Source organism: Protopterus annectens, chromosome 10.part0, assembly GCF_019279795.1.
Source record: "Protopterus annectens isolate FY-2018-M chromosome 10.part0, PAN1.0, whole genome shotgun sequence".
Lineage (NCBI taxonomy): Eukaryota > Metazoa > Chordata > Ceratodontiformes > Protopteridae > Protopterus > Protopterus annectens.
Genome location: NC_056744.1, coordinates 1,757,209,401 through 1,757,235,714, shown reverse-complemented (window position 1 = coordinate 1,757,235,714; position 26,314 = coordinate 1,757,209,401). Strand labels below are relative to the sequence as shown.

General features: G+C 38.0%; 1 protein-coding gene across 1 annotated transcript in view; it reads right to left on the bottom strand.

The window, feature by feature from the left end:
• Window positions 1-279: 279 nt before the first annotated feature.
• Window positions 280-26,314, bottom strand: part of LOC122813982 (programmed cell death 1 ligand 1-like) — a 302,867-nt gene continuing 276,832 nt past the window's right edge. Inside the window, exons 4-5 of the mRNA XM_044086549.1 lie at window positions 11,981-12,070; window positions 280-3,822 (exon numbers count right to left, since the gene is read on the bottom strand). Coding sequence (XP_043942484.1) covers window positions 11,994-12,070 — 77 coding nt within the window. The 3' untranslated portion in view covers window positions 280-3,822; window positions 11,981-11,993. The remainder of the gene's footprint in view (window positions 3,823-11,980; window positions 12,071-26,314) is intronic.

Sequence of the window (26,314 nt, the reverse complement as noted above, 5' to 3'; positions counted from 1 at the left end):
AATCCAATGTCCCCAAACTGGACCCAGTGGCATTTGGCTGTAACTAGAATTCACTGGTGACCCTGTCTTAAATTATCACTGCTGTGTGTACAGTCACCATTATGTATAAAGTATTGATAAAAAACATTCGGTTATGTACATTTTTACTGTAACTCCAAGATTTTGGATTCACTGGCTTTTGCTTAGAGTCAGACCCAGGTTTGTATTTTCATGAGCAGCTTGTCATCATAGCAAAGGAAATTTAAGAGTCTTCGTATTTAAAAAAACAGACTTACCATGTTTAAATTAAAAGAGTTTTATTATGCCAAATGAAGAGACAATGCATGCAAAATCAGCAAGAAAATGTAGATTTATTTAAGTAGCTGTATTTTATTTAACATTCTTAAGAAAATGAAATCAAAAGAAAAACAATGATGTAAGAATATTTAGTATTAGAATTATAGAGAAGCTTTGTGTTTTGTTATAATTTACTGATGGAAAGTAATTTGGCAGTACAGATTACAGTCTATACATTAGTCAGAACCCAGATTTTACAGTGCGGAGGGTCTCACAATAAACCTAGGAGTCATGGTTAAAAGTTTATCATGTAAACAAGAAGCTAGAGAAAATGATTAGTGAGCTTAGAAAGTTCCTTGACATTGATTAATATACCTTTATGAATGCGTCATTAGAAATATGCCCATTCCACAGAAAAAAATATCTTTCTACATGCAGTCAGATTATTAATGACCATTAGAGGCCTTATAAAATGGGTTCATATTAGATAAATGAAAGTTTATCTTAGCAAACACTCTAATAATCGAAAATCCTGGACCTCGAACTTGCTATTGTGGCAGCTGTGCCCCCCCACACCCCTTGCTAAGCATATATACCAACTGTCAGATCACACTACAGTGAGGAAAGGGCAGATATTCCGATCTTCAATGTACTGCGATCTCACAAAAAGCATATCAAGATGCGGGATTTTCAATTATTAGAATGTTCACTAAGATAAACGTTCGTTTATCTAATATAAGCCCTTGTAAAATAGCAAGAAGATTTACTTTTATTTATTTTTGGCTTACATTATATTGGCCTTGCACTGTTTTTGGCAGTAGACTTTAGTTAATACATTCTGTAAGGATCGTGTTCTTCAAGTTTCAGGTACAGAAGGAACTGGTTCTATAAGGGCCTGTAGAAATCATTCCAGAATTTTGTTTTCAACAGTCTCAGGTCATAGAAGCCATATTTTCTGAGTTTAGTGGCATCTTTGCATAGTGTCAATGCAGTCTGACAAACATTCTCATTTTAATGCAGTTTTCCAACATAATCAGTATAAAGCTGTCAAAGAAACTGTTCCCAGACTCCTCAAGATTGTGAACGGATTCAGAGGAAGCTGTGACTTATTTCTGTCTGTTCCTAGACCGATGTTTATACTTTGGGAGGAATCAGCTGCAATGATGTAAGGCAACCACTTTGGATCTTGGAATAGCATCGTCATAGCATAAACGTGAATTCCACACACGTGCAGGACAGAGTTGGTTGTCAGGAGCAGTCTAGAGAGGAAGTGAGAGCAGCTTAATCATAACAAACCATTAGTACACATAAGCTTCTTCTATTCATTAAACAAGATGTACCAAAGGCAAATTAAAACACAACAAGAATCTTGGGAAGAGAGAACAAAAATCCTGCTTTCTGTTCCTGTACCTTGGTACAAAATAAAACAGGATGCATCTGCATCCTTGATTCTGACATGGCAATCGTGCTAGGGCTGATGGCCTTCAGTCACTTCTTGTTCATGTTTTATTCCATGTTTTCAGTAATAGTGAATTACAAATTAGTTATATACTTTAGATGAAAAATAAACTACTGCTGCAGTTGGTTCATTGAAAAATCCATTTGATTTAATATACATCACATAAAATATTGTAAGATTAACAAATCTAAAAAAGGCTTTGCCCCGGGCAATGTAATAAGCATGCATTTCTTCAAACTAGTTTCTCATTTTTTATTTGCTAATGTAATGTCCATGTATTGCTTAAGATGAAAGTGCTTACACTAGTTGTTTTTATGAATTAAAACTTGCCTCTGTGGATTATATTTTGTTCCTTGGATTTGTCTTGCAACCTGTGGTCATTTGTCTCAGTCTTTGTTTGTCTTCAGGTATAGGACAGCTATTTGATGGTTGTTGGGGATTCTTAGTTTGAGGGTTGTGGCTACACTAGAGACCCTAATTTCTAGTAGTGTGTAAGCTTTTGTGGGATGTGGATGGAGATATATACTTGTTTTCTTCATCTTCTCCATAGTAATCCAATGTCCCCAAACTGGACCCAGTGGCATTTGGCTGTAACTAGAATTCACTGTTGACCCTGTCTTAAATTATCACTGCTGTGTGTACAGTCACCATTATGTATAAAGTATTGATAAAAAAACATTCGGTTATGTACATTTTTACTGTAACTCCAAGATTTTGGATTCACTGGCTTTTGCTTAGAGTCAGACCCAGGTTTGTATTTTCATGAGCAGCTTGTCATCATAGCAAAGGAAATTTAAGAGTCTTCGTATTTAAAAAAACAGACTTACCATGTTTAAATTAAAAGAGTTTTATTATGCCAAATGAAGAGACAATGCATGCAAAATCAGCAAGAAAATGTAGATTTATTTAAGTAGCTGTATTTTATTTAACATTCTTAAGAAAATGAAATCAAAAGAAAAACAATGATTTAAGAATATTTAGTATTAGAATTATAGAGAAGCTTTGTGTTTTGTTATAATTTGCTGATGGAAAGTAATTTGGCAGTACAGATTACAGTCTATACATTAGTCAGAACCCAGATTTTACAGTGCGGGGGTCTCACAATAAACCTAGGAGTCATGGTTAAAAGTTTATCATGTAAACAAGAAGCTAGAGAAAATGATTAGTGAGATTAGAAAGTTCACTGACATTGATTAATATACCTTTATGAATGCGTCATTAGAAATATGCCCATTCCCCAGAAAAAAAATATCTTTCTACTTGCAGTCAGATTATTAATGACCATTACAGGCCTTATAAAATGGGTTCATATTAGATAAATGAAAGTTTATCTTAGCAAACACTCTAATAATCGAAAATCCTGGACCTCGAACTTGCTATTGTGGCGGCTGTGCCCCCCCACACCCCTTGCTAAGCATATATACCAACTGTCAGATCACACTACAGTGAGGAAAGGGCAGATATTCCGATCTTCAATGTACTGCGATCTCACAAAAAGCATATCAAGATGCGGGATTTTCAATTATTAGAACGTTCACTAAGATAAACGTTCGTTTATCTAATATAAGCCCTTATAAAATAGCAAGAAGATTTACTTTTATTTATTTTTGGCTTACATTATATTGACCTTGCACTGTTTTTGGCAGTAGACTTTAGTTAATACATTCTGTAAGGATCGTGTTCTTCAAGTTTCAGGTACAGAAGGAACTGGTTCTATAAGGGCCTGTAGAAATCATTCCAGAATTTTGTTTTCAACAGTCTCAGGTCATAGAAGCCATATTTTCTGAGTTTAGTAGCATCTTTGCATAGTGTCAATGCAGTCTGACAAACATTCTCATTTTAATGCAGTTTTCCAACATAATCAGTATAAAGCTGTCAAAGAAACTGTTCCCAGACTCCTCAAGATTGTGAATGGATTCAGAGGAAGCTGTGACTTATTTCTGTCTGTTCCTAGACCGATGTTTATACTTTGGGAAGAATCAGCTGCAATGATGTAAGGCAACCACTTTGGATCTTGGAATAGCATCGTCATAGCATAAACGTGAATTCCACACACGTGCAGGACAGAGTTGGTTGTCAGGAGCAGTCTAGAGAGGAAGTGAGAGCAGCTTAATCATAACAAACCATTAGTACACATAAGCTTCTTCTATTCATTAAACAAGATGTACCAAAGGCAAATTAAAACACAACAAGAATCTTGGGAAGAGAGAACAAAAATCCTGCTTTCTGTTCCTGTACCTTGGTACAAAATAAAACAGGATGCATCTGCATCCTTGATTCTGACATGGCAATCGTGCTAGGGCTGATGGCCTTCAGTCACTTCTTGTTCATGTTTTATTCCATGTTTTCAGTAATAGTGAATTACAAATGAGTGATATACTTTAGATGAAAAATAAACTACTGCTGCAGTTGGTTCATTGAAAAATCCATTTGATTTAATATACATCACATAAAATATTGTAAGATTAATAAATCTAAAAGAGGCTTTGCCCCGGGCAATGTAATAAGCATGCATTTCTTCAAACTAGTTTCTCATTTTTTATTTGCTAATGTAATGTCCATGTATTGCTTAACTGCTATCCTTTGTTAGCAGGCTCTTGTGGCAAAGAGGGATAAAGCTCTGACTTTGGTTCAGGAAACCTGAGTTGAGCTAGTGAGACAGGTATCTGGTATGCATATCCTGGGGGAGGGAAAGTGGATCAAGACAATCCATCGGAGGAGGAAGGGAAGTGACGATATAAGAGCAGCCCTGGATTGGTCGATCATCCGTTAATTTGTGAATGCAGTAGCCCTCATCATGGGTATATGGGAGTGTGCAATTAAACAGAAAGGATTGATGTGGTCCCTGTAGTGACACAGGTTATGCATTCCATACCCAGGGGTGTGAGGAGTAGGGGATCTATACAATATGTCCTCATTGCTGAGAAGCTGGTGAAGGAATAAAGCATCCTCAGGGCTCTCTAAATGATACACCCTTGAGATGGCTCTCACCCCTGTGGTAGTAACACCCAGTACACGGGAACTGAGTTCAGTTTCCACTGGGAAAGGCTTGAGGGTTAGCAGGTAGAGAGTCAAAAAAGACAGAAAAAAAATAACCTTAAGTCTCTAGTGTTTTGAGTGCAAGTTTTCCGCCACTAGTTATACTGCATGTTAAATTGAAAGAATTGCAAATAATTAATACATTTCTGGTGTTAATGAAAACAAATTGTAGCAGTGTCTCATTTGTGCTTTCCAGGCGTAAACTTTCAATTAGGACTAGATCAGACAATGCCTTATAGATGAGGAAAAACTCACCTCTAAGTAACCTTGGATATAATGACAGTTCCAGAAGCCTTTTTTGAATAGTCAGGGTATCTGACCCTGTGATTAATCTAGGAAGCAATAAATGTACCTTTGCAAGTGCTTTCAAGTTAATTGTTTGAAGGCTTCAAAATGCAGCACTGTGCTCATTAACAGCCTCAATCAGTGAGGTATAAAGTAGTAGACTGGGATTCTGTTAGTTTGATCGACATGGAGTTTGGTTGACATCTGTTTTATCAACCTCATTTGGCCAACTATACAGATAGTCAACAGGTGTGCAATAGCAACCATCACTGGCTAGGGAAATATTCCTTTTCACTGAGGACTGCGCAATCTCGGAGTTAATATATGTAATTAGCAGGGGCTGTGGAGGAGTGCAGCACCCCACATGGTGGGATGTTCTTTATTTTTTTTCTGAAGTAATATTTGAATTTGCTGAGAAGCAACCTTGGTGCATGCATAACAGGTAGTCGACTTTTCCATTTTCAACATAGAGTGGTTTACCGTCAGGGTACTGACATTAGTGTAAGTCGACCAATTGAAGGTAAATCAGATACAGGCTGATATCTGCAGAGTAACTGTGCATAGCCTTTCAAATTAAATGAAGTAAACAGTATACGTTGTTTTACTTTGGCAAATAACAAACTGATCAGACTTTAAGATGAAGAATCTTAGAAAACTTTCTAGTGGAATAAAGTGTTAGTAATGTTAACAAATAAGTTATGAAATAATGTTAAAGATTTTTATATATATAAACACCACTGCGCGTGTTTGAAATAATTTAAAATTGTATCGATTACTTCTCCAGATTTTTTATGATTGTGTTGCTTTTCATAATTTTACCATTTATTTTGTAATCACAAGTTATGTCCTTTTTGTCAGATCTCATGATATTAACATTTAATGATATTAAAGGTGAGGTCATTACTAGTGCAACAGGTGTATAGATTGTGTAGACCATTTTGGAGAACTTCAGCAACTTTTATTGAAATAATTATATTAGCCAGTTTAAATCATTACCATATCTGGTTATCTGTTTCCATTTCATGCTTTTCAAATCATAGAAAAATAGTCTGGAAAAGTAGGGGTCCCAGTGCAAAGTCTAGTGGGACACTGATGCCTTCTTCTGTTCGAATAGACAGGCAACCTCCCACCTTGACTTCTTATGCCTTGTTGCTTAAGCAGTTTTTTTATCCATTGAACAGAGCAGGAAATGACATTTAATACTTTCAATCTGTCAATTAATTTTTTATGTGGGATACTGTTAAATGTCATAGCAAGGCCGAGATAAACAACTTGCATTGTGGGGGATGAACACGATTAGAGCAATCAAGTTTCTTGAAGGCCAGGTTAGGGGCTTCTATTAACTCTTTAAAGTATTCAACAAGATTTAAGTGACAATATCTCACCTTAATAAACCATACTGGTCCATATGTAATAGAAAAAGATTCTTATGCCATTTAGGCTAAGCTCAGTTTATGTTTTCAGTAAGTTTACATAGAATACTGCTCAGACTGATGGGTTTAAAATTGTGTGGTAATGATGTGATTCCCTCACCTACTCCATCTGTAACACTGCACCCTTTTGCTATATTTTAGGGATGTGCCCTCCTACTAACATTTTGTCTAATTTAATTGACAGGAGTTTAGTTACGTTTTACTTTCTCCTATGTAGGAAACCCCCAGTTACGATTTATGGTCCCATGGAACCGTAGTTTTTACTTATTTGTGTCAGCATTTATCACATATGTAGTGATTTAGAGGATGTCTCCCCTTGTCTCTGTAGCACTCTGCCATATTTCTTTGTATATTGAGAATTTTGTAAAAAATGTCTCTGTAACATCATTCCTTAAGTCCTACAACTGTCTAATCTCATAATTGTTATTGCTGCATTCACATTTTCCCCTTTCTATTTTCTGATGTAAAACATTATTATTGCTTTCAGCCTTGAGACTAAGACGGATTAGCTACGCTAGTTCTGATGTTTGTGGTATCATTACCCTGACAGAAACTTTCGATAGGTGTGAATGAGAAGAGACTGCCACACAAAATGTGGAAGCAGGAAGCCAAGCTCTGTTTTCTCCAGTTGCTAAGGCCATAGGTATACAGGTGTTTGAGACCCTGCTTTTTGTCTCAGAGGGCATCAGGGAAAACAGATTCCAGTACCCTTGCAGCATAAACTTTCACACCAGTCCAGAAGTCTAGATGACTTCTGAATAAAGCTCATGAGGGAGACTTCTATATATGATGATTGTGATAATTTATTCCATGAGAATTATATGGCCCATTATAAAAATCATTTGTGCATATTTGTTGTATATAGAGGCACAGCAAACAGAGACCCTTTATGTGCAACAGACTGAAATTTAGCATAGCATTCAAACCAGAATGCTTCTCTCAACATATGACAGCTGAAAGCTCTGTAAACTAAATATATCCATACAATTCATTACTCTATGTGCCTACACAGGTTCATAGGTTCATAGGTTGGTACTAGGCTATTGGCCCTAGGGCCTATACAAGCCTAGCCATAACAATTCCCTGGCTATTTCTTCCCACACTATTTACTTCCCTGGACCCCTGACTAGCAGGGCGACTGACATGATCCCTGGGGTGAATTTCCTTTCTCCCATCCAATCATCAAGGTTCCTTTTGAAGAGGGCCAAAGAGGCACTCTGCTTGACATGTATGGGCAATCTATTCCAGAGTATATATCCATTTAATAAAATTATTTGGACCAATTCTAATGGATATAGTTAAATTGTATTATAACATAAAAATACAAAATTATATTATTTTATTGGTCATAAAAGTGTTTTATAAAAAATAGTGAGCACAACTAAATCTCAAAAAGAAAAAATGTAAACATTAGTACCAACATCCTTATTTTTTTATCTCTTTCAAAGGTTGTATTTTTCTCTAAAACTAAAATTATTAGTGATCCAAGCACCCAGGTCTTTAATATGTTTAGTCACCCTGAGAATATAACTATTGACTTTTATATGTGAATAATTTATAAGATTGCCCCATGTTTAAAACCTTAACATTTGTAAATGTTAACAATTAGGCCTTTATTCTTAATCTATGAGTGCATTTTGTCTACATAACCTTTCACTGCAACAAATTCAGAATGTAAGGTGACAAGAACCGTAATTTTAAATGTTGGTACCATTAGAGTGTTTAGAGACAAACAATACTGGGTCATGGGAAATGAAAAAAAACACGGTTGAAAAGAATAGGCATTATAGATCCCCAGGGAATATTCAGGTCCAGCCTTACCAATTCTGAAGAATGACCTAGAAGCATCTCTTTGTGTAACCTGATTAACTAACCACCGACTTACATACTGTACTATAAATGGGCTAATGTGATTTAGGCTGTTAATAATAATAATAATAATAATAATAAAAACAATAAGAATAACAGTAATAATGATAATAATAATGATAATAATAATAATAATAATAATAATAATAATAACAGTAAGAATAACAATAACAATGATAATTAATAATGATGATAATAATAATAATAAAAATAAGAATGACAATAACAATGATTAATAATAATAATAATAATAATAATAATAATGATGATAATAATAATAATAAAAACAAGAATAGCAATAACAATGATTAATAATAATAATAATAATAATAATAATAAGAATAATAATAATAATAATAATAATAATAATAATAATAAATGTGTCAATGAGTTTAAAGTCTTGGCCAGGATGAGCTATATAATTATTACAGGGCCAGATGTGATAGTTAATATTAAATAATGAAGTCCATCCTGCTCTTGGCAGGAAAAGAAATTAGTTGTGAAACATTTTTAGTATAAATAATGTCTAATAATTCACCCTCATGACTAGTACCATGATACCTGCTGTTCCAGTCAGTATATGGATAATCAAAGTCTCTGTGTAGGACTACTGGCATAGCATGGAAAAACTCATTAACATTTTCAGCCAGTCTTGCTAAAGTTCTGTATTCATACTAGGGAAAAAATAGGACACTATATGAAATGTTGGGACCCACTTCAATGGGCGACGGTCTTAAAAATGGACTTGCATATACTAAGTTCAAGATGGTCATTTTTCAGAATATTCTCTTTTCCATTTTCTCTGAAGTTTGGTGATCTATAACTTTTGCAAGTGTGGAGAGCTTGCTGTATTCTCTCTTTTCCTGCATTTTTTTGTCTTTTTCCAACATATTGGCACTAGGTGTTACAACTACCAACATTTCAACAAAGACTCAAAAATAACACCCTTTACATCTGAAGGCAGGAATGTTATTGATGCGAAAAATTTCTATCACTAACATTTCGGATCTACTCTGGAAGCTTGAACTTTCAAAACTTCGAACTTCATATGGTGAAGACCATAAGATAGAAGTTCTGAAAGTGTGACACTTCAATAAAAATAAATAAATAAAACAATTTACCACTCTGAGATTGCACTACAGTGAAGAGAACGGTAGATTTCCAATTCCGTGCTGTACAGCGATCTCCATTTAAACCATTCGAAGTTTCAAAACTTCGATCTTATGGTCTCTGCAATATGAAGTTCGAAGTTTTGAAACTTTGAGCTTCCAAATTAGACCAAACATTTCATACTTCTTGGCTGTTATAACGACTGCAACTGAAATAATAATATTAAGTACATTATCATTCTCCAGCCCTGAATCCGAGCACATGAACATATTAAGCACCATTATCATTCTCCAGCCCTGAATCTGATCACATGAACATATTAAGTACCATTATCATTCTCCAGCCCTGAATCTGATCACATGAACATATTAAGTACCATTATCATTCTCCAGCCCTGAATCTGATCACATGAACATATTAAGTACCATTATCATTCTCCAGCCCTGAATCCTATCACATGAACATATTAAGTACCATTATCATTCTCCAGCCCTGAATCTGATCACATGAACATTCAAATTTGGTAAAGTCGGGTAAACTTATATATGAAGAATTGCAGGCTTTGATAATAGCCAGTATTTTATGTTGATGCAAAAATGTTATGAATTTTGGTTTGCCTCGCTGTTTATTAAAAAGCATTAACATTTTTTGCATAAGGTAAAGAAACATGCCCCCTCCATGTGTAGTGATACTCCCTCACACCCCCAGGATATTATTACTCTGACATCATCAAAAATTGGTCAAGGGGAAATACTTAATTTATATGCAAAACAAAGAATTTTCATTTTGCCCAAAATATGGCAGATGCAAGTGTTAATGAAGGAACATTTTCTTCTACTGTTTTAAATTTTGCATAAATTAGTCTTTTTTCCTTTGATTGTTAGTATTTTTTTTTTTCATTAGGAAATGAAATACTCTTATTTCCTATTCAGCTCAACTGCTACTGCTGCCTGGGTTGCAATCTGCCCTTGTGTCACTCTCACTGTGCCTCTCAGTGACAGAGCTCATTTAAGGCAGTATTATCCCAGAACCCAACAATGGACAGAAGAACCTAGAATTGTGGCAGACTTGAATCTAGATTAAACATGACAAGTCAGAGTAATCGCGAAATTCAGATTCCAAAACAAAACAAAAACAAAAAACTGAAGAAAAAAAATTGAGGGAACAAAGGAAAATAAAAAGAAAAGAAAAATAGAAGTAAAGTCCAAAGTCTCCAAAAACTGTTCCAAAAAAAGCTGCAAAAGTGTAATATTATTTATTTTATTAACCATTACAAGCACTTTGACGAGAGACTCTCTCCTTCCTCAGACAAAAAAAAAAAAACCAGTTGTAGTATCAAACTCTTTTAAAAAGGGTGGTGTCAACTAATTAACCAATTAGTAAACAAATTAAGTCTTTTCTATCATAAAAGGATATAATATCTGTATGATATACACTGTTCTTATGTTGTATAAAACAAATATTAACACCTGTAAATTTAAAATTTTGAAATTTTAAAATTTTTAAAACAAAACTTCTATACATTATCAAATATCCTGTTGTTATAATAATGTGTTTCAAATATATATGGACAGCTAATAAGTTTTGTGGTTGTAAAACTATATATAGGTCAACTCAACACTTCTTCGTGAAAGTCCCTAACAACAATTGCCATGGACCTGAAGTTACCTGTTAATTTGTATTTCACATTGTTGATGACCACATAATTACCTTCCTGCATCCATGCTCTATTAAGGATGGGTATGTTTCACTTCAGATACATCTCAAAAATGAGAGAATTGGGATACCCCTATTAACAAACATAGAAATCCTCATCTTTGGTATCATTAGCCGCGCCTACCCAACTGCCCTAACCACAGCTCTTTTTTTGATGGATGTCAGATTAATATCTGTGAAATCCAAGTGGGGTCATGGTCTATGTCATCAATAAAAAAGAAGCCACCATGTCCGACATGTTTTAAAATAGTGGGTTGTTAAACAATAATGTGTTTTCCCACTGTGCCATTACACAAGGGGCAAAGACCCCCCGCATGTTGAGCCCAACTGTGTAGACAATGTTTTGTTCACATTCCTTGTCTCTAAGAAGTCCCTTCTACAGTTAGGAAGCTTAAGTCAGGGTCAAAGGGTATTTTATTTATGTTCTACAGATCTGATTTTCTGTATGGTTTTAAGACAACATCATAAATCTTCAAAGTAGCCTTCCTATTATTAAATGCTGTAAATAACCTCATTAGGCTAGTTTTTCATATGGGCCATCATTAATATAATCCACTTGATTCATAAAGATGAGCCCATTACCCTTGTCGGGTTTCATAACCCGAATTCTACAATCCTGAATTCTACAATCCTGTAGTAATTTGATAAAATCGCGAAATTCAATAATAAATAAAACTGCAGAAGTGGTACCAGATGCTCCTACATTTTAAATGTTGAAAGAACAACAAAAAATAGGTTATAGGCTGTTTCAGCTCTAAACGTGAAATAACTGAAAAGTGTTCATATTTCTTACCATGGATTTTCTCTTAAAGAAGATACATCACCACAAATATAGTTTGCAGTAAGAGGACTCCCGCCACAGTGTTTGAGCTAGAATTACTTCCTGTGATGAAAGGGAACACAGTCAGTGTCACGTGCTTCTAGACACAATTACGTTCCTAAATTCTTAAATTTTTAGGGCACCAGCATAACATGATTTCAAAAAATAATTTGGCTCAGAACTTTAAATGCAAATGTCATTTCTTATCATTTTGTTTTAGCCATGCAGTTTAAAATGTAAGATGATAATCTCAAAGCTATTTAAGTAGTTAGAAAAGTAATATGAGCAATGCTGTACAACCATGCATGCACCTCTGGAATGGCACAGTCTCATATGTGCACATCTCCACTGAGACAAACAAATTAGCACTGGCTGCTAAATGGGTATATGTTACACTCTCACCACAAGCTTTTTAACCATGCACAAAACATGCAAATATTAGTAATGTGTGCACTTTTATAAATGAATGCATGCATGAGTGTGCACTTGTGGAGACATGCATATGGGCACACATTCACACATATACAACTATGCAATGACAGTAAAGTGCTGTTTTCTTTTTCTGACTATATCCGAGCAGTACAATTGGACTTAGTTCAGGACCATCCTGTTTTGTAAATGTAGGTTCTAAAATATTTACTAAATTCATGAAATTTCTCCCTGTTTCAATTTCCTTTTGTTGATGGAATAGCAGGGTCTGACTACGATGAAGCAAAATAAGAAATTCAGAAAGCTTTCTAATATTGATTTACTTTATTGTAAATTTAAAATGACAGTTAAATCAGATCCACAATAATAGAAAACTGTTAGAGAATGTCATAGGTTTCACATTGCAACGATAAAGTAGTGGTAATTGGATTGTTCCATATGGGCACCTTCATGGACAAGTGGAACAAAGTTCTGGCTACAACCAAAATGACCTGGGATGAACTAGGGACCTACATACTGGTGAAGCAGGTAGGAAGAGGGGCAGTGAATGGCAAGTGTTACTCACTGGGGGAAGGAGGCAGCTACAAGGCATGTCTCACAGCAAAGGCTAAAAGTCACATTAAGGATATGTATGTGCCAAGCCAGTATTCTTGTTCACTAGACACAGTATTATTGTATGGGCAGAATTTGTATAAGCAATGAAGTACACAAGTATGACTGTCATGCATGTAAGACCACAGGAATAGAATGTTTGCCTACTCAGAAAAGTTTCATAGCTGCATTGATGATGACCCTCAAGCACGTCAGCTCTCCCCTATCAACATTACCCAGTAATGTGGCCAGTATAGCAGAACTATCATTCCCAAGAAAATTTATTTACTTGTTAGGTAGGTAAGTGTTAGTAACAACATAAAACCAAGACATTTCTTATATACATATGTTATTAATATTCACTGTTAACAGACATTTAACACACGTTAATAGAGTATTTTATAGTATTTACATTTGGATTAAATCTCAGCAATTTGTTCTAACATCAGTAAAAGATGGCATTAAAATAGTATAACATTGAATCACATTATGTCATGTATTATCATTGTCATGATACCACAGTCTGGTATGAAATTTATTGGACACTTAATATGTTCACAGCCCACAAGTTCATAGCTTTACTTTCCTGTTGGGCATAAATTCATAACTGGAAAACATCATATCCTAGCATGTCAATGTTAGCAAACAGCATAATGTCACTTAACAGTGTGGCATTTGTTAACATCTTATAGCAATGCTATATTTGTTAACTGTCAGAAAAATATAGGCCATTTCAGTAACATAGAGAGAGAAAAACCCTGATGATTGCTCAGCCAACCCAGGTTCAGTTAGTGGCTCAGGTGACTGATTGCCCAGCCAACCTGGGTTCAGTTAGTGGCTCAGGTGACTGATTGTCCAGCCACCCTGGGTTCAGTTAGTCGCTCAGGTGAGTGACAGAGCAGCAGGAATGGTTGGGCGGAAACATTTCTGCAGAAGGGTAGTCCTGTAGGTGTCTCTGGTGGTAATCCCTGGAGGAGGCTGGTGACATCACTGTCAGGAGGCGTGTCCAAAGAGGGAATGGGTAGAACATGGCTGAGTTACACAGAAGTGAGGCTAAACTTTGCGTATCCCCATTGCTCATAGGTTCATATGTAGGTTCATACGTAGGTACTAGGCTATTGGCCCTATGGCCTATACAAGCCTAGCCAAAAAGGTACCCTGGCTTTTGCCACCCAAGAAAATTATTTTCCTGTGCCCCTGTCAAGCAGAACCACAGAAGTGATCCCCGGGGTGAATTTCCTATTACCCATCCAATCATCAAGATTTTTCTTGAAGAGTGCTAATGAGGAGCTCATAGGTTCATAGGTAGGTTGCACACCTGCCCAACACTTTACTACAGGAAACTGCAAGGGGGACAACAGGGAAGATCATAAGTGGACCTTCCCCAGTGGATGTTGACAGCCAGATCTCCAGGATGCCCTTAGGTTCTGCACTGTTCCCAGCCTTAACAGATGTAGCCTGGAGGGGTAGAAGGTGGCTTGTAGACCTAGTGGTAGATGTGGAGCACTGGGTAGGGAGCCATAGAGTGATGAAGAGGGGAAAACAAGAGCTTAGAAAACCTGACAGATACTCAATGTATGACATATTTACAAACAGATAACACTTCATCCCATACATCAATGGGTATTTCATCGCAGTATAACACATGAAACAATAGGACATCACGTCCCAATATGACCGCTTTTAGCAACTAGATAATATTACATTTCAATATGATATAATGAACAGAAAGATGATGTCACATTTCAGTATGACATAATGAACAGTAAGATGATGTTACATTTCAGTATGACATAATGAACAGTAAGATGATGTCACATTTCAATATGTACCTGTTAAGAGATGAAAGATGGATAGGGTTATATTTCAGTACGATATATGTAACATGAGTCAGCATCAAATTCCACTATGATAACTTTTTACTAACTTGGTAAAATTATATCTTGCTATGATATATGTAACAAATAAGTGACACATTCTAGTAATGCATGTGTTAAACAATACGTAACATTACATCTCAGCATGATACATGTAATGATTAAACAGTGTTGCATTCCAGTATAACGCCTGTTAAGAACTAGATAACATTACATCTCAGTATGGTGGCCCCATGGTGCAGAGAAATAAAGACATTACTGTGACCCAGATGCCCAGTTTTTGATTAGTGACATAGGCACTGGAGCAGCTGCAGGGGGTGGATGAGAGTGAGCAGCCAATGTTGGCTCACCTGTCCTGGGTGAGGGAGGCAGCCTAGATTTGCTACAGTAGAGCTGCATTATGAGTCTGGTGAGCTCCTTAGCATGCTGCATGAGTCTGGTGAGCTCCTTAGCATGCTGCATGAGTCTGGTGAGCTCCTTAGCATGCTGCATGAGTCTGGTGAGCTCCTTAGCATGCTGCATGAGTCTGGTGAGCTCCTTAGCATGCTGCATGAGTCTGGTGAGCTCCTTAGCATGCTGCATGAGTCTGGTGAGCTCCTTAGCATGCTGCATCAGTCTGGTGAGCTCCTTAGCATGCTGCATGAGTCTGGTGAGCTCCTTAGCATGCTGCATGAGTCTGGTGAGCTCCTTAGCATGCTGCATGAGTCTGGTGAGCTCCTTAGCATGCTGCATGAGTCTGGTGAGCTCCTTAGCATGCTGCATGAGTCTGGTGAGCTCCTTAGCATGCTGCTTAGCTGAGAGGGTGTGCATGAGCAGAAGTGGGCATGACCTTTTCCAAGGGCAGTAAATGTGGGGTTTGCGAGGCTGTGGCAGGTTATTGTGAATTGGGGGACATTCCCTGACAGCAGTATGATGCTGCACCAGTGTCCTCAGTCTCCTCATTGGCCACAGACATGGGTCAGATTGTGTCTTGGGGAGGATAAGGTGAGTTCAGTAAACCTGGTAAATTAGGAGATGAGCTAATGGCAGAGCTGCAGAGAGAAAAATAATTACAGCTCAGTATGACATATGTAACTGTAGGACAGTGACACATTCCAGAGTGGTACCTGTTGACAAATGGTTACAATGTATCTCAATATGATATTTAGTAACAATTACATATCATTACATCTTAGTCTTATATGTGCTAATAACATTACATCTCAGTATGACATATGTAACTGTAGGACAGTGGCACATTCCAGAGTGGTACCTGTTGACAAATGGTTACAATGTATCTCAATATGATATTTAGTAACAATTACATATCATTACATCTTAGTCTTATATGTGCTAATAACATTACATCTCGGTATGACATATGTAACTGTAGGACAGTGGCACATTCCAGAGTGGTACCTGTTGACAAATGGTTACAATGTATCTCAATATGATATTTAGTAACAATTACATGTCATTACATCTTAGTCTTATATGTGCTAATAACATTACATCTCTGTATGACATGTGTAACTGTAGGACAGTGGCACATTCCAGAGTGGTACCTGTTGACAAATGGTTACACTGTATCTCAATATGATATTTAGTAACAATTACATATTTATTTATTTATTATTTATTTATTTAAATTTGTTGACCGGGAGTGTCCGACTGGACGTGGGTCCATTTTCAGCGGAAGCCCAGGGAGAAAAGCTCCACAGTAAAATAAACAGACAGTAGTTACATTGGATTACATAGTGATTAACAATTTAACATAGAAATTACTTACAACATATTTACAGATGAAGAACATAGTACATCAGTAGACAACTAGAATCTTTAACTGTGAAGTACATAACAGGCATTAACAAATGTAACAATGAGAAGTTCCTGCTGTATAATAAGTACTGGCTTATGAACATCTGAGCTTGCTATAATCAAGGTAGTTAGTGGAGGTGAAAGAAAGGTAGTGGTTGGATGGGGTGGATGATATTAGAGTGGGAGTTGCAAGGGCATAGCCAGCATGTTTTTAGGTGCGCTTTTAGTAAAGTTTTGAAGTGGGTGCATGATGGTATGAAGGTAATTGTGGGTGGGAGTGAGTTCCATAATTTGGCTATGGTGCAAGAGAATAGTGCTTCACCAGCAGAGTTATTGGCTTTAGTGATCTGCAAGTGATTTTTGTTGCTGGATCTTAGTGGTCTGGTGGTGCGATAGGGTTGGTGTAGATTCTGGAGGGATGGGATATTTAGTGGATGGTTTACTAGTTTGTGGGTGAGTGAGAGTTGATACCATTGAAGGAGGTGAGGGAGTTCAAGCCAGCCCAGTTCAGCAAGTGAGAGACAGTGGTGACTACGGTAGGATGCCCCTGTGGCAAATTTTGTGATTTTGTTGTAGCAGGTCTCTAGCTTGTTTAGATCACATTGCCTTAGGTTGGTATATACTGGAGAGGCATAAAGTAGGGTGGAGATAATCTTTGCTGCTTTGGTGAGAAATTGTTTATTTCTGTATAATGCTCCTAGTTTTTTGTGGACTTTTTTATGGTCATGGATATGTGAATGTCAAATTTTAGTTTATTGTCTATTTCCACTCCTAGCAATTTGGTGTGTTCAGTTGGGTATATAGTGGTGTTGTCTTTTGCTGTGATGTTAAAGTGAGAGTTGTTTTGAGTATGTTTGGTGGGTTGGAAGATGAATAGTTTAGTTTTGTTTGGGTTGAGTATTAACTGGGCATCGGATAACCATGTTTCAACAGAGGAAAAGGCTTCCTGTGTGCCTTTTTGCAGTTTGGGTAGGGACTGGGCTGAGCAGATGATGGTAGAGTCATCTGGGTATTGGATGAGTGTGCCATGTTTGGTGGCAGAGACTAGATTATTGGTGTAAACAGAGAAAAGTAGGGGTCCAAAGATGGATCCTTGGGGAACCCCTATGGAGACAGGTAGTTGGGGAGATATGTCATTCTGCCATACAACGGATTGTTGGCGGTCAGACAGGTAACTCTGAAACCAGTTGGTGACTGATTGTGAGAAGGATAGGTTATTGAGGACAGAGATAAGTTGTTTGTGTGGGACCATGTCAAATGCTTTAGACAGGTCTAGGAAAGTAGCAGAGGAGAGATAGTCATTGTTTTTATGCTGAAGGATAGTGTTTGTAAAGGAGAGTAAGGCAGTGGTGGTGCTATGGTTTGGTCAGAAACCATGCTGAGTACTGGAAAGGAGGTTGTTAGTAAGGAGGTAGTGTGAGACCTGAGAGTGTATGCATCTCTCTAGTATTTTGGAGAGTGGAGAGAGAATAGCTATGGGGGTAATTGGTTAGTTCTGCAGAGGGTCCGCCTTTGTGGAGGGAATTATATGTGAGACTTTCCACAATGTGGGAATGTAACTTTCTGACAGAGATCGGTTAATCAAGATGGATACTGGGTAGGCCAGAGCATCAGCTGCGATTTGTAGGTATTCACTTGGGAGGTTGTCTGCTGCTAATTTGGTGGGTTTAAGTTTAGTTAAGAGTTTTTTATGTTGGAGGTAGGTACAGGAGAAAAGAGAAGGCAGTGGGGAGATTACTAGTTGAAGGTGTGGGTTGGAGGGGAGGGGGGTTGTGTTGTTTAGCTAGTGATAGTATGGTTTGGGTGAAGTGTGTGTTGAATGAGTTAGCAATATTTTCTGAGGAGTGAGGGATGTTAGGAGGAGGGGTACTGACTTTACCTGGGTGGAGGATGGAGTTTATGGAGGACCAGAATTGTTTGGGGCTGTGTTGTGAGGAGTCTAGGGCAGACTGGTAGTATTGGAATTTGTCCTGTTTTATTAGCTTTTTTACTCTATTGCGCAGTTCTAGGAATTTCTGTCTAGCTGCGGGGGTTTTGGTTTTGCGCCAATGCTCCCAGGCTTTATCCCTGTTTTTCATTTCTGACTTAGTGGTTTTCTGTGGCCATGGGGAGGGTTGTGCTTTGGTTCTGGAAAATCTTATGGGGGTATGGTAATTAAGGATGTTCAGGAAGGTAGTATTAAAAGATTCAACTGCATCATCTAGACTGAGGTACTTTAGAGCATGCCAGTTACATTCTTTGAGGGATGAGATGAATGTGAGTGGGTTAAAGTTTATTTTTTTATGTATTTGATGATAGATGACAGGTTTAGCTTGGTACAGGTATTTTTTGAGTAGGAATGTTGGGGAGTGATCACTGAGGCTATCTGATAAGCAGCCTGTTATATATGACTGGGGGTTCTTACTGACTAGTATCCAATCCAGGGTAGAGTGCTTGCTGGAGTTTTTATTTATCCTTGTTCGTGACTGGACTAGTTGGTTGAAGCCATGAAGGTGTACATGATGGGTTGGATTGTTGCCAGAACAGGATTGCCAGTCAATATTGAAATCACCTAAGATGATAGTTTCTTGGGGGAGATGGTGGGTAGACCAGCTGAGGAGGTTTTCTAGTGGAGGGATGTTTTGGCCAGGTGGGAAGTAGCATCCAATTATGTTGATGGTTTTGTTTCGGTTAATTTTGAGGTTGGTATATATTATTTCTTCATTGCCTATTTGTGGAGCTGATGATTTTAAGATCTGGATGTTTAGATGTTGTTTAAATATTACAGCTACACTACCTCCTTTTTTGTTTAGCCGGTCTACTCTTAGTATGCCGTAACCTGTAGGGAGTATTTGCTCACTGGTAATGTGAGGTTTTAGCCAGGTTTCTGTCAGGGCGACTATATCTGGGGAGTATAAGTCTATGGTGGCATGGAGTTCATGGACTTTGTTGGATATACTTCTAATATTTAGGCTTAGTAGAAGGAAGTCACTTGGCTTTCTATTGGCTGTAATATGGGAGAAGTTGTGATTTCTAGTCTGATTATGAGGATTGGGGTTGGAGATGGTAGGGCCAGGGTTGGGGTGGATGTTTCCACTTAGGGCTAGTTTTGATATGCATGAGATTATTAGTTTTCTCAGTTTTTGAATGTGTTTGTTTATAAGGGAAATTTTATGATTGTTCTCTGTGGGTAATAGGTATGGTGGGAGGGTTACTATGTTAAGTTGTAGGGATGCTTTACGTTTGAGTAATATAGTTGGTGGAATATGTGGGGGGTGCATAGGGATGGTTCTTGAGCTGGTGGGAGGGGAGCTGAGTATGGGTGAGACATGGGTGGTGGTGTGAGTAGTAGTACAGTGGTAGTGGTTGAGTGGGGGAATGATGGAGCTTTGGTAGGATGTAAGATATGCAAGGAGAGTGCATGCAGTGAGCAAAGGAAAGGTATGCTTGTACATGTCAGTTGAGGAGGTGTGGTAGTAGAGGAAATATGGAGGAGGTAGTGTTGGGTTAGTGCTGTGGTTGGCTATTGGAAAGATGGGAGGGGTTTGAGTGCAATAAAGGTGGACCCCTGGGGGCGGGAGGGAATAGGGGGCAGGGCAGGGAGCGAAGTGGGTAGAGACCCTGTTAGGTTCTTGTATGAGGGGCTGGAAACAATCACAAAGCAAGACAAGTATGTGTTAAGAACAATCACAATTGACCAATTGAAATATCATTACATCTTAGTCTTATATGTGCTAATAACATTACATCTCAGTATGACATATGTAACTGTAGGACAGTGGCACATTCCAGAGTGGTACCTATTGACAAATGGTAACAATGTATCTCAGTATGATATTTAGTAACAATTACATATCATTACATCTTAGTCTTATATGTACTAATAACATTACATCTCAGTATGACATATGTAACTGTAGGACAGTGGCACATTCCAGAGTGGTACCTGTTGATAAATGGTTACAATGTATCTCAATATGATATTTAGTAACAATTACATATCATTACATCTTAGTCTTATATGTGCTAATAACATTACATCTCAGTATGACATATGTAACTGTAGGACAGTGGCACATTCCAGAGTGGTACCTGTTGACAAATGGTTACAATGTATCTCAATATGATATTTAGTAACAATTACATATCATTACATCTTAGTCTTATATCTGTTAATATTACATCTCAGTATGACATATGTTAACAACAGACACACTTCAGCATGATATCTTTAAATTTATTTATTTATTTATTTATTTATTTATTGCAGTTGGTTTACCAGGATAGTCCATTGGGCCATAATGAACCCGTTTTCAATGGAGTCCTGGGGAGAAAAGCTCCAAAAATACATTCTTCATACTTACGAACATACATTCATGCATACAAACAAAGTTTAACAATAGGTACAACAGGTAAAAAATAAAGCAATATCAAGTAGTACAGCAAGTGTACAGTTAAATACATTGCAGAAAAACGTATTAACTATTTAGCACAAAATTATCCATTTATGCAGAGTAGTTAGGAGAACATAGTTACTAAAATGGAAGAGGAGGTACAATGACATGATGTAGTGGGGGAAGAGGAAAGGATATGGACTAGTCTAATAATTTCTATGGACTTTTCTGGGTGTTTTAAAGATGTAAGCAGAGCATGAAGGGATGAGAGTAGGAGAAGAGTAGGTTATGTAGGGTGGGAGCAGGAGCATTCCCACTGTGATGTCAGGTGTGTATAAAGAGATTTTTTGAAAGCAGAGTGATTAGAGGTGGTGCGGATGAGTGGAGGAAGGGAGTTCCAGAGGCGAGCTAGGTTGAAGGATAGAAGGTTATTGCCTGGGGGATGAGTAGGTTTATGGACTTTGAGTAGGTTTTGATTGTTTGATCTTAATACTCTATTGGGTAGGTGCATATTAAAAGCAGAAGAAAGGGAAGGACAGAGGGAGGGATTAAGAATAAGCTTGTGGGCTAGAGTTAGTTGTGTGTAAGTTAATTGATTGGGAAGCTCTAGCCATTTTAGTTTCTGGAGGGAAAAACAGTGGTGGGTGGAAGACTTGTGGCTGGTGGCGAATTTTGCAATTTTATTGTAGCAAGAGGAAAGTTGTTTTTTGAGAGAGGATTGAAGATTAGTTAGGAGTGGGGTGCCATAGAGAAGGGAGGGGATAAGGAAGGATGTAGCGAGAGTTATTTTAGTAGCAGAGGTAAGGTATGCATTTTGTCTATAAAGCATACCAAGTTTTTGATGGGTTTTTTTGATGTTTTTTTGTAGGTGAGAGGTAAATTTCAGTTGGTTGTCAATTTGTACCCCTAGTAGCTTGGTCTCTGACACCAATTCTAGGGGTGAGTTATTTTGGCTAGTGATTGAAAATGTATTCATATTGAGAGAAGTAGCTTTAGAAGGAGTAAAAATCATTAGCTTGGTCTTGGAGGCATTAAGAGCTAGGTGATTTTTTAACATCCATTGCTCTGTTGTAGAGAAAGCATCCTGAGTTAGTTTTTGAAGTGTAGTGATAGAGGTGGCTGAGCAAATGATTGTTGAATCATCTGCATATTGGATGATGTTTGAGAAAGGGAGTGATTTGTGGAAGTCATTTATAAATATGTTGAAGAGAACAGGACCTAGAATGGAGCCTTGTGGAACACCTGTGGGGGTACTAAGGAATGAGGAGGTGGTTTTTTTCCATTTTACTGCTTGATTTCGGTTGGATAGGTAACTAGAGAACCATTCCAAGGTGGATGAAGAAAGGTTAAGTTCTGAGAGTTTAGTAATGAGCAGGCTATGTGAGATGGTATCGAAGGCTTTGGAGAGGTCTAGTAATAATGTAGAAACAATTAGGCCAGAATCACGAGCTCTATTTACCATTTCGAGGAAGGAGAGGAGGGCTGTCATTGTGCTGTGGTTAGGTCTGAAGCCGTGCTGTGTGGGAGTTATAAGGTGATTGTCTAGGAGATGAGGAAGGAGTTGAAGTTGGACACATTTTTCTAGGATTTTCGAACTGGGGGACAGGATGGCTATGGGACAAAAGTTAGTGACATTGTTGTTGTTGCCCCCTTTGTGGAGAGGAATAATATATTAATGTTTCCAGATTTGGGGAACTGCGCATTCTTTTAGGGAACGGTTGATTAAGATGCTAATGGGATATGCAAGTGTTTCAGCAGCTATACTAAGAAAGTAGGAAGGTATATTATCAGGGGCGTTGGTACAAGGTTTCAATTTTAGAAGGAGTTTCTTTATAGTAGATGTTGGCATGGGATTAAAAGAGAGGAGAATGGAGTTGGGAGAGGGAGAGTTGGAGGGTGGAGGTGTTTGGGGTAAAGGTTGGGTAGTAGAAGAGGTAGAGGAGTTAGAGGATGGGAAGCATTAATAAATAATATGACATTCCAACATGCATCTGTTAAATACTCAGCAACAGTACGTCAGGTATGACAAAAGTTAACAACTGAATAACATGACATCAGAGTATAGTAATATTGCGCGAATGGATAACATCATACCTCAGCACTGAAGACTGAAGTTAGAAAATAGTGACAGACATTTGAGTTTCAGACTTCATACCCTTCAGAAAATGCATGCTAATGCAAAACCTACTATTCTAAGTTTGTAGGAGCAATGTTTGAAAATTGTCCCTATTTTTTGGTTTTTGCCCCAGTTTTATATATGGCTTTGTCCAGATTTGTTGCTCGAAGCAGTTGAGAGATATGCTACTAGGGCATGCAGTAGAGCTCAAATTATCTAGATGTTTTCTAACTTTGAATAATGTTTTCACTTTCTGCTAGAGGGCTACTGGGATATGTGTAGAACTAAAATCATCTAGGTCTCCCTGGTAATAATGTTTTCAATATCTGTTGGAGATCTACTAGGATTCTCTTTCTTTTCTGCCTGGGAATAGATCTACTAGAAATGTATGATTATTGCCACACATTAAAAAGGTGCCATTTTGAAGAGCAAAGCCTGATATTATGTCATGTGAACTCTTGGTCAGATTTTCTCACATTAAAATCTGAACCACAGGGCATGTGTGTGTGTGTGTGTGTGTGTGTGTGTGTGTGTGTGTGTGTGTGTGTGTGTGTGTGTGTGTGTGTGTGTGTGTGTGTGTATGTGTGTGTGTGTGTGTGTGTGTGTGTGTGTGTGTGTGTGTGTGTGTGTGTGTGTGTGTGTGTGTGTGTGTTTATGTCTGTGCATGTGTGTGTGTGTGTGTCTGTGTGTGTGTGTGTGTGTGTGTGTGTGTGTGTGTGTGTGTGTTTGTGGGAGTGCACGTGTGTGTGTGTCTGTGCATGTGAGTGTGTATGTGTATCTGTGTGTGTATATGTGAGTGTGTGTGTGTGTGTGTGTGTGTGTGTTTGCGTGTGCATGGTGCATGTGCATGTGTTTATATGTGTGTGCATGTGTTTGTGTGCGTGTGTGTGTGTGTGTGTGTTTATGTCTGTGCATGTGTGTGTGTGCGTGTGTGTGTGTGTGTGTGTGTGTGTGTGTGTGTGTGTGTGTGTGTGTGTGAGTGCACGTGTGTGTGTGTGTGTGTGTTTGTGTGAGTGCACGTGTGTGTGTGTCTGTGCATGTGAGTGTGTATGTGTATCTATGTGTGTATATGTGAGCGTGTGTGTTTGTGTGTGTGTGTGTGTGTGTGTGTGTGTGTGTGTGTGTGTGTGTGTGTGTGTGTGTGTGTGTGTGTGTGTGTGTGTGTGTGTAGACAAATGTGTGTGTGTGTGTGTATGTATTTGTGTGCGTGCATGTGTTTATATGTGTGTGTGTGTGTGTGTGTGTGTGTGTGGGTGTGTGTGTGTGTGTGTGGGTGTGTTAGTATGACTTGGAGCCTTCATGCAAAAGCCCTAAAAAGAAGCTTAAGAAGACCAAACATACTGAGTTTCAATTAGCTCCCCACTTGAAGATTCGGATAATGAAGAAAGACACAACCAATTCCTTTCCCCCTCCTCCACAAATACCTGATATTCACAGAATATTTGCAATTTTTGCAACAGAAAGGTGGTTGGACTTCTGATCCTACTCATTCCTCTCAAAGACGGTTGCACAATGGATCTAGTCTGTCATCACAAAGAACAGTATAGAAACTTTCAGGTTCGCTATGCAGTCGTTGTGAGCAGTGTTGTCTTTATGGGACATTTTGAAGGGAGCCAACAAGATTGCAAGGGATAATATTGACACAGTAGCTCTGTATCCCAAAGAAGGCTAACCATGTCTTTCAACCCTATAGGAAGGATTCAGTTTATCCAAATTCTCGTAAGCCAGATATACTTATCTCTGTAGCAGCCATGAAAAAGGTTTCAGGGATGCACTACCCAGCCATCCCCCTTCCTCACATAAGGAATCCAGAGCACTGACCAGGTGTGGGAAGTACCCTTTGGGACATTGAACTAGCTAGCACACTTGTCATATTTACGAAAGAATGAAAGGTATTATGCTTTGGAGGGCTGCCAGATTTGACAACTGAAAGAAAAGAAAAGACTGTTGTTTCTACCTACAGCTTTGCCATCTACAGCTTGTATCATGCTGCAGAATGTGCTGCTGGAGCAAAAGAAACCTGCGTTGCTTTATGCTGACACTCCTGGCTGCATTTTAGTGTATGAAAGTGACTTTTCTTGCCTCCCCCTTTGCTAGACTTAGCATTTTTGACATGGAATTCATCATCAGCTGGAGAATATGGAGAAGTGGGACAACAGCGCTGTGCATGTAAATTTCACCTTAATTTCATCCTCCAATGTATAACATGTAAAGGAGCCCATGTTACTTCTCATTCATGCACTGTGCACGGCATTAGCAGGGCAAGGACACTGCTGTGTGGGTGTAAACTGTGCCCTAGGTTCACCCTACACAGCATTCTTTTAAAAAGTGCAAAGGACACAGTTGTAGTTCAAGGATGGTGCACAACAGCAACTACAATGACAATAACAACTACAACAACCACAACAGTAGCAGCTGCAGAAGAATGACAGATGAAGGGACAGTCCCATCATAATGGTTTCCAGATGGTTACAGACAATTGAGGATCATATTTCCATCCACCTGAAAGTGCAGCAAAAAAAGATTACCAAGAACAGGTTGGTGAGGAAAATATTATCTACAGGGTAACGTGATGTCCTTCCCAGACAAAACGAGACAGATGTGAGTAAGTAGATATTAGACAGCTTAAAGAAAAGAGCCATCCATGACATACCTCTCAGCTTTTCAATGCAAGAAATCTGGACATGGCCAAAAATAATGGGGGGAGGGGGAGCCTCAAAAATAGGGACATATTTTAAATATTTTTTCTTATAAACTTAGAAAGTTGCTACAATAACATGTTTGCATTACTATCTAGTTTTTGAAGGATACAAAGTCTGAAACTCAAATGTCTGTCATTTTTAGTGGCTTAAATCCTCAATGATTTACCAGAAAAACAAACACTTTATGAGGAACAGACCAAAACTATGAGGTGAAACAGCACACTGCTGTCTATTCTTTTTTTTTTTTTTTTTTTTTGCTGTTGTCTATTCTTTGTTGTCTATTAGAAGAAAACAGGATGTGCTAATTGAACCTCCGGGATTCTTTCTTCCACATCAAGATAGATAGCTAAGGGTTCCAGAAGGAATCCATGCTTCAATGTCAGACCCATTTATTTTATTATCAGCTCATGACTTTACCATCT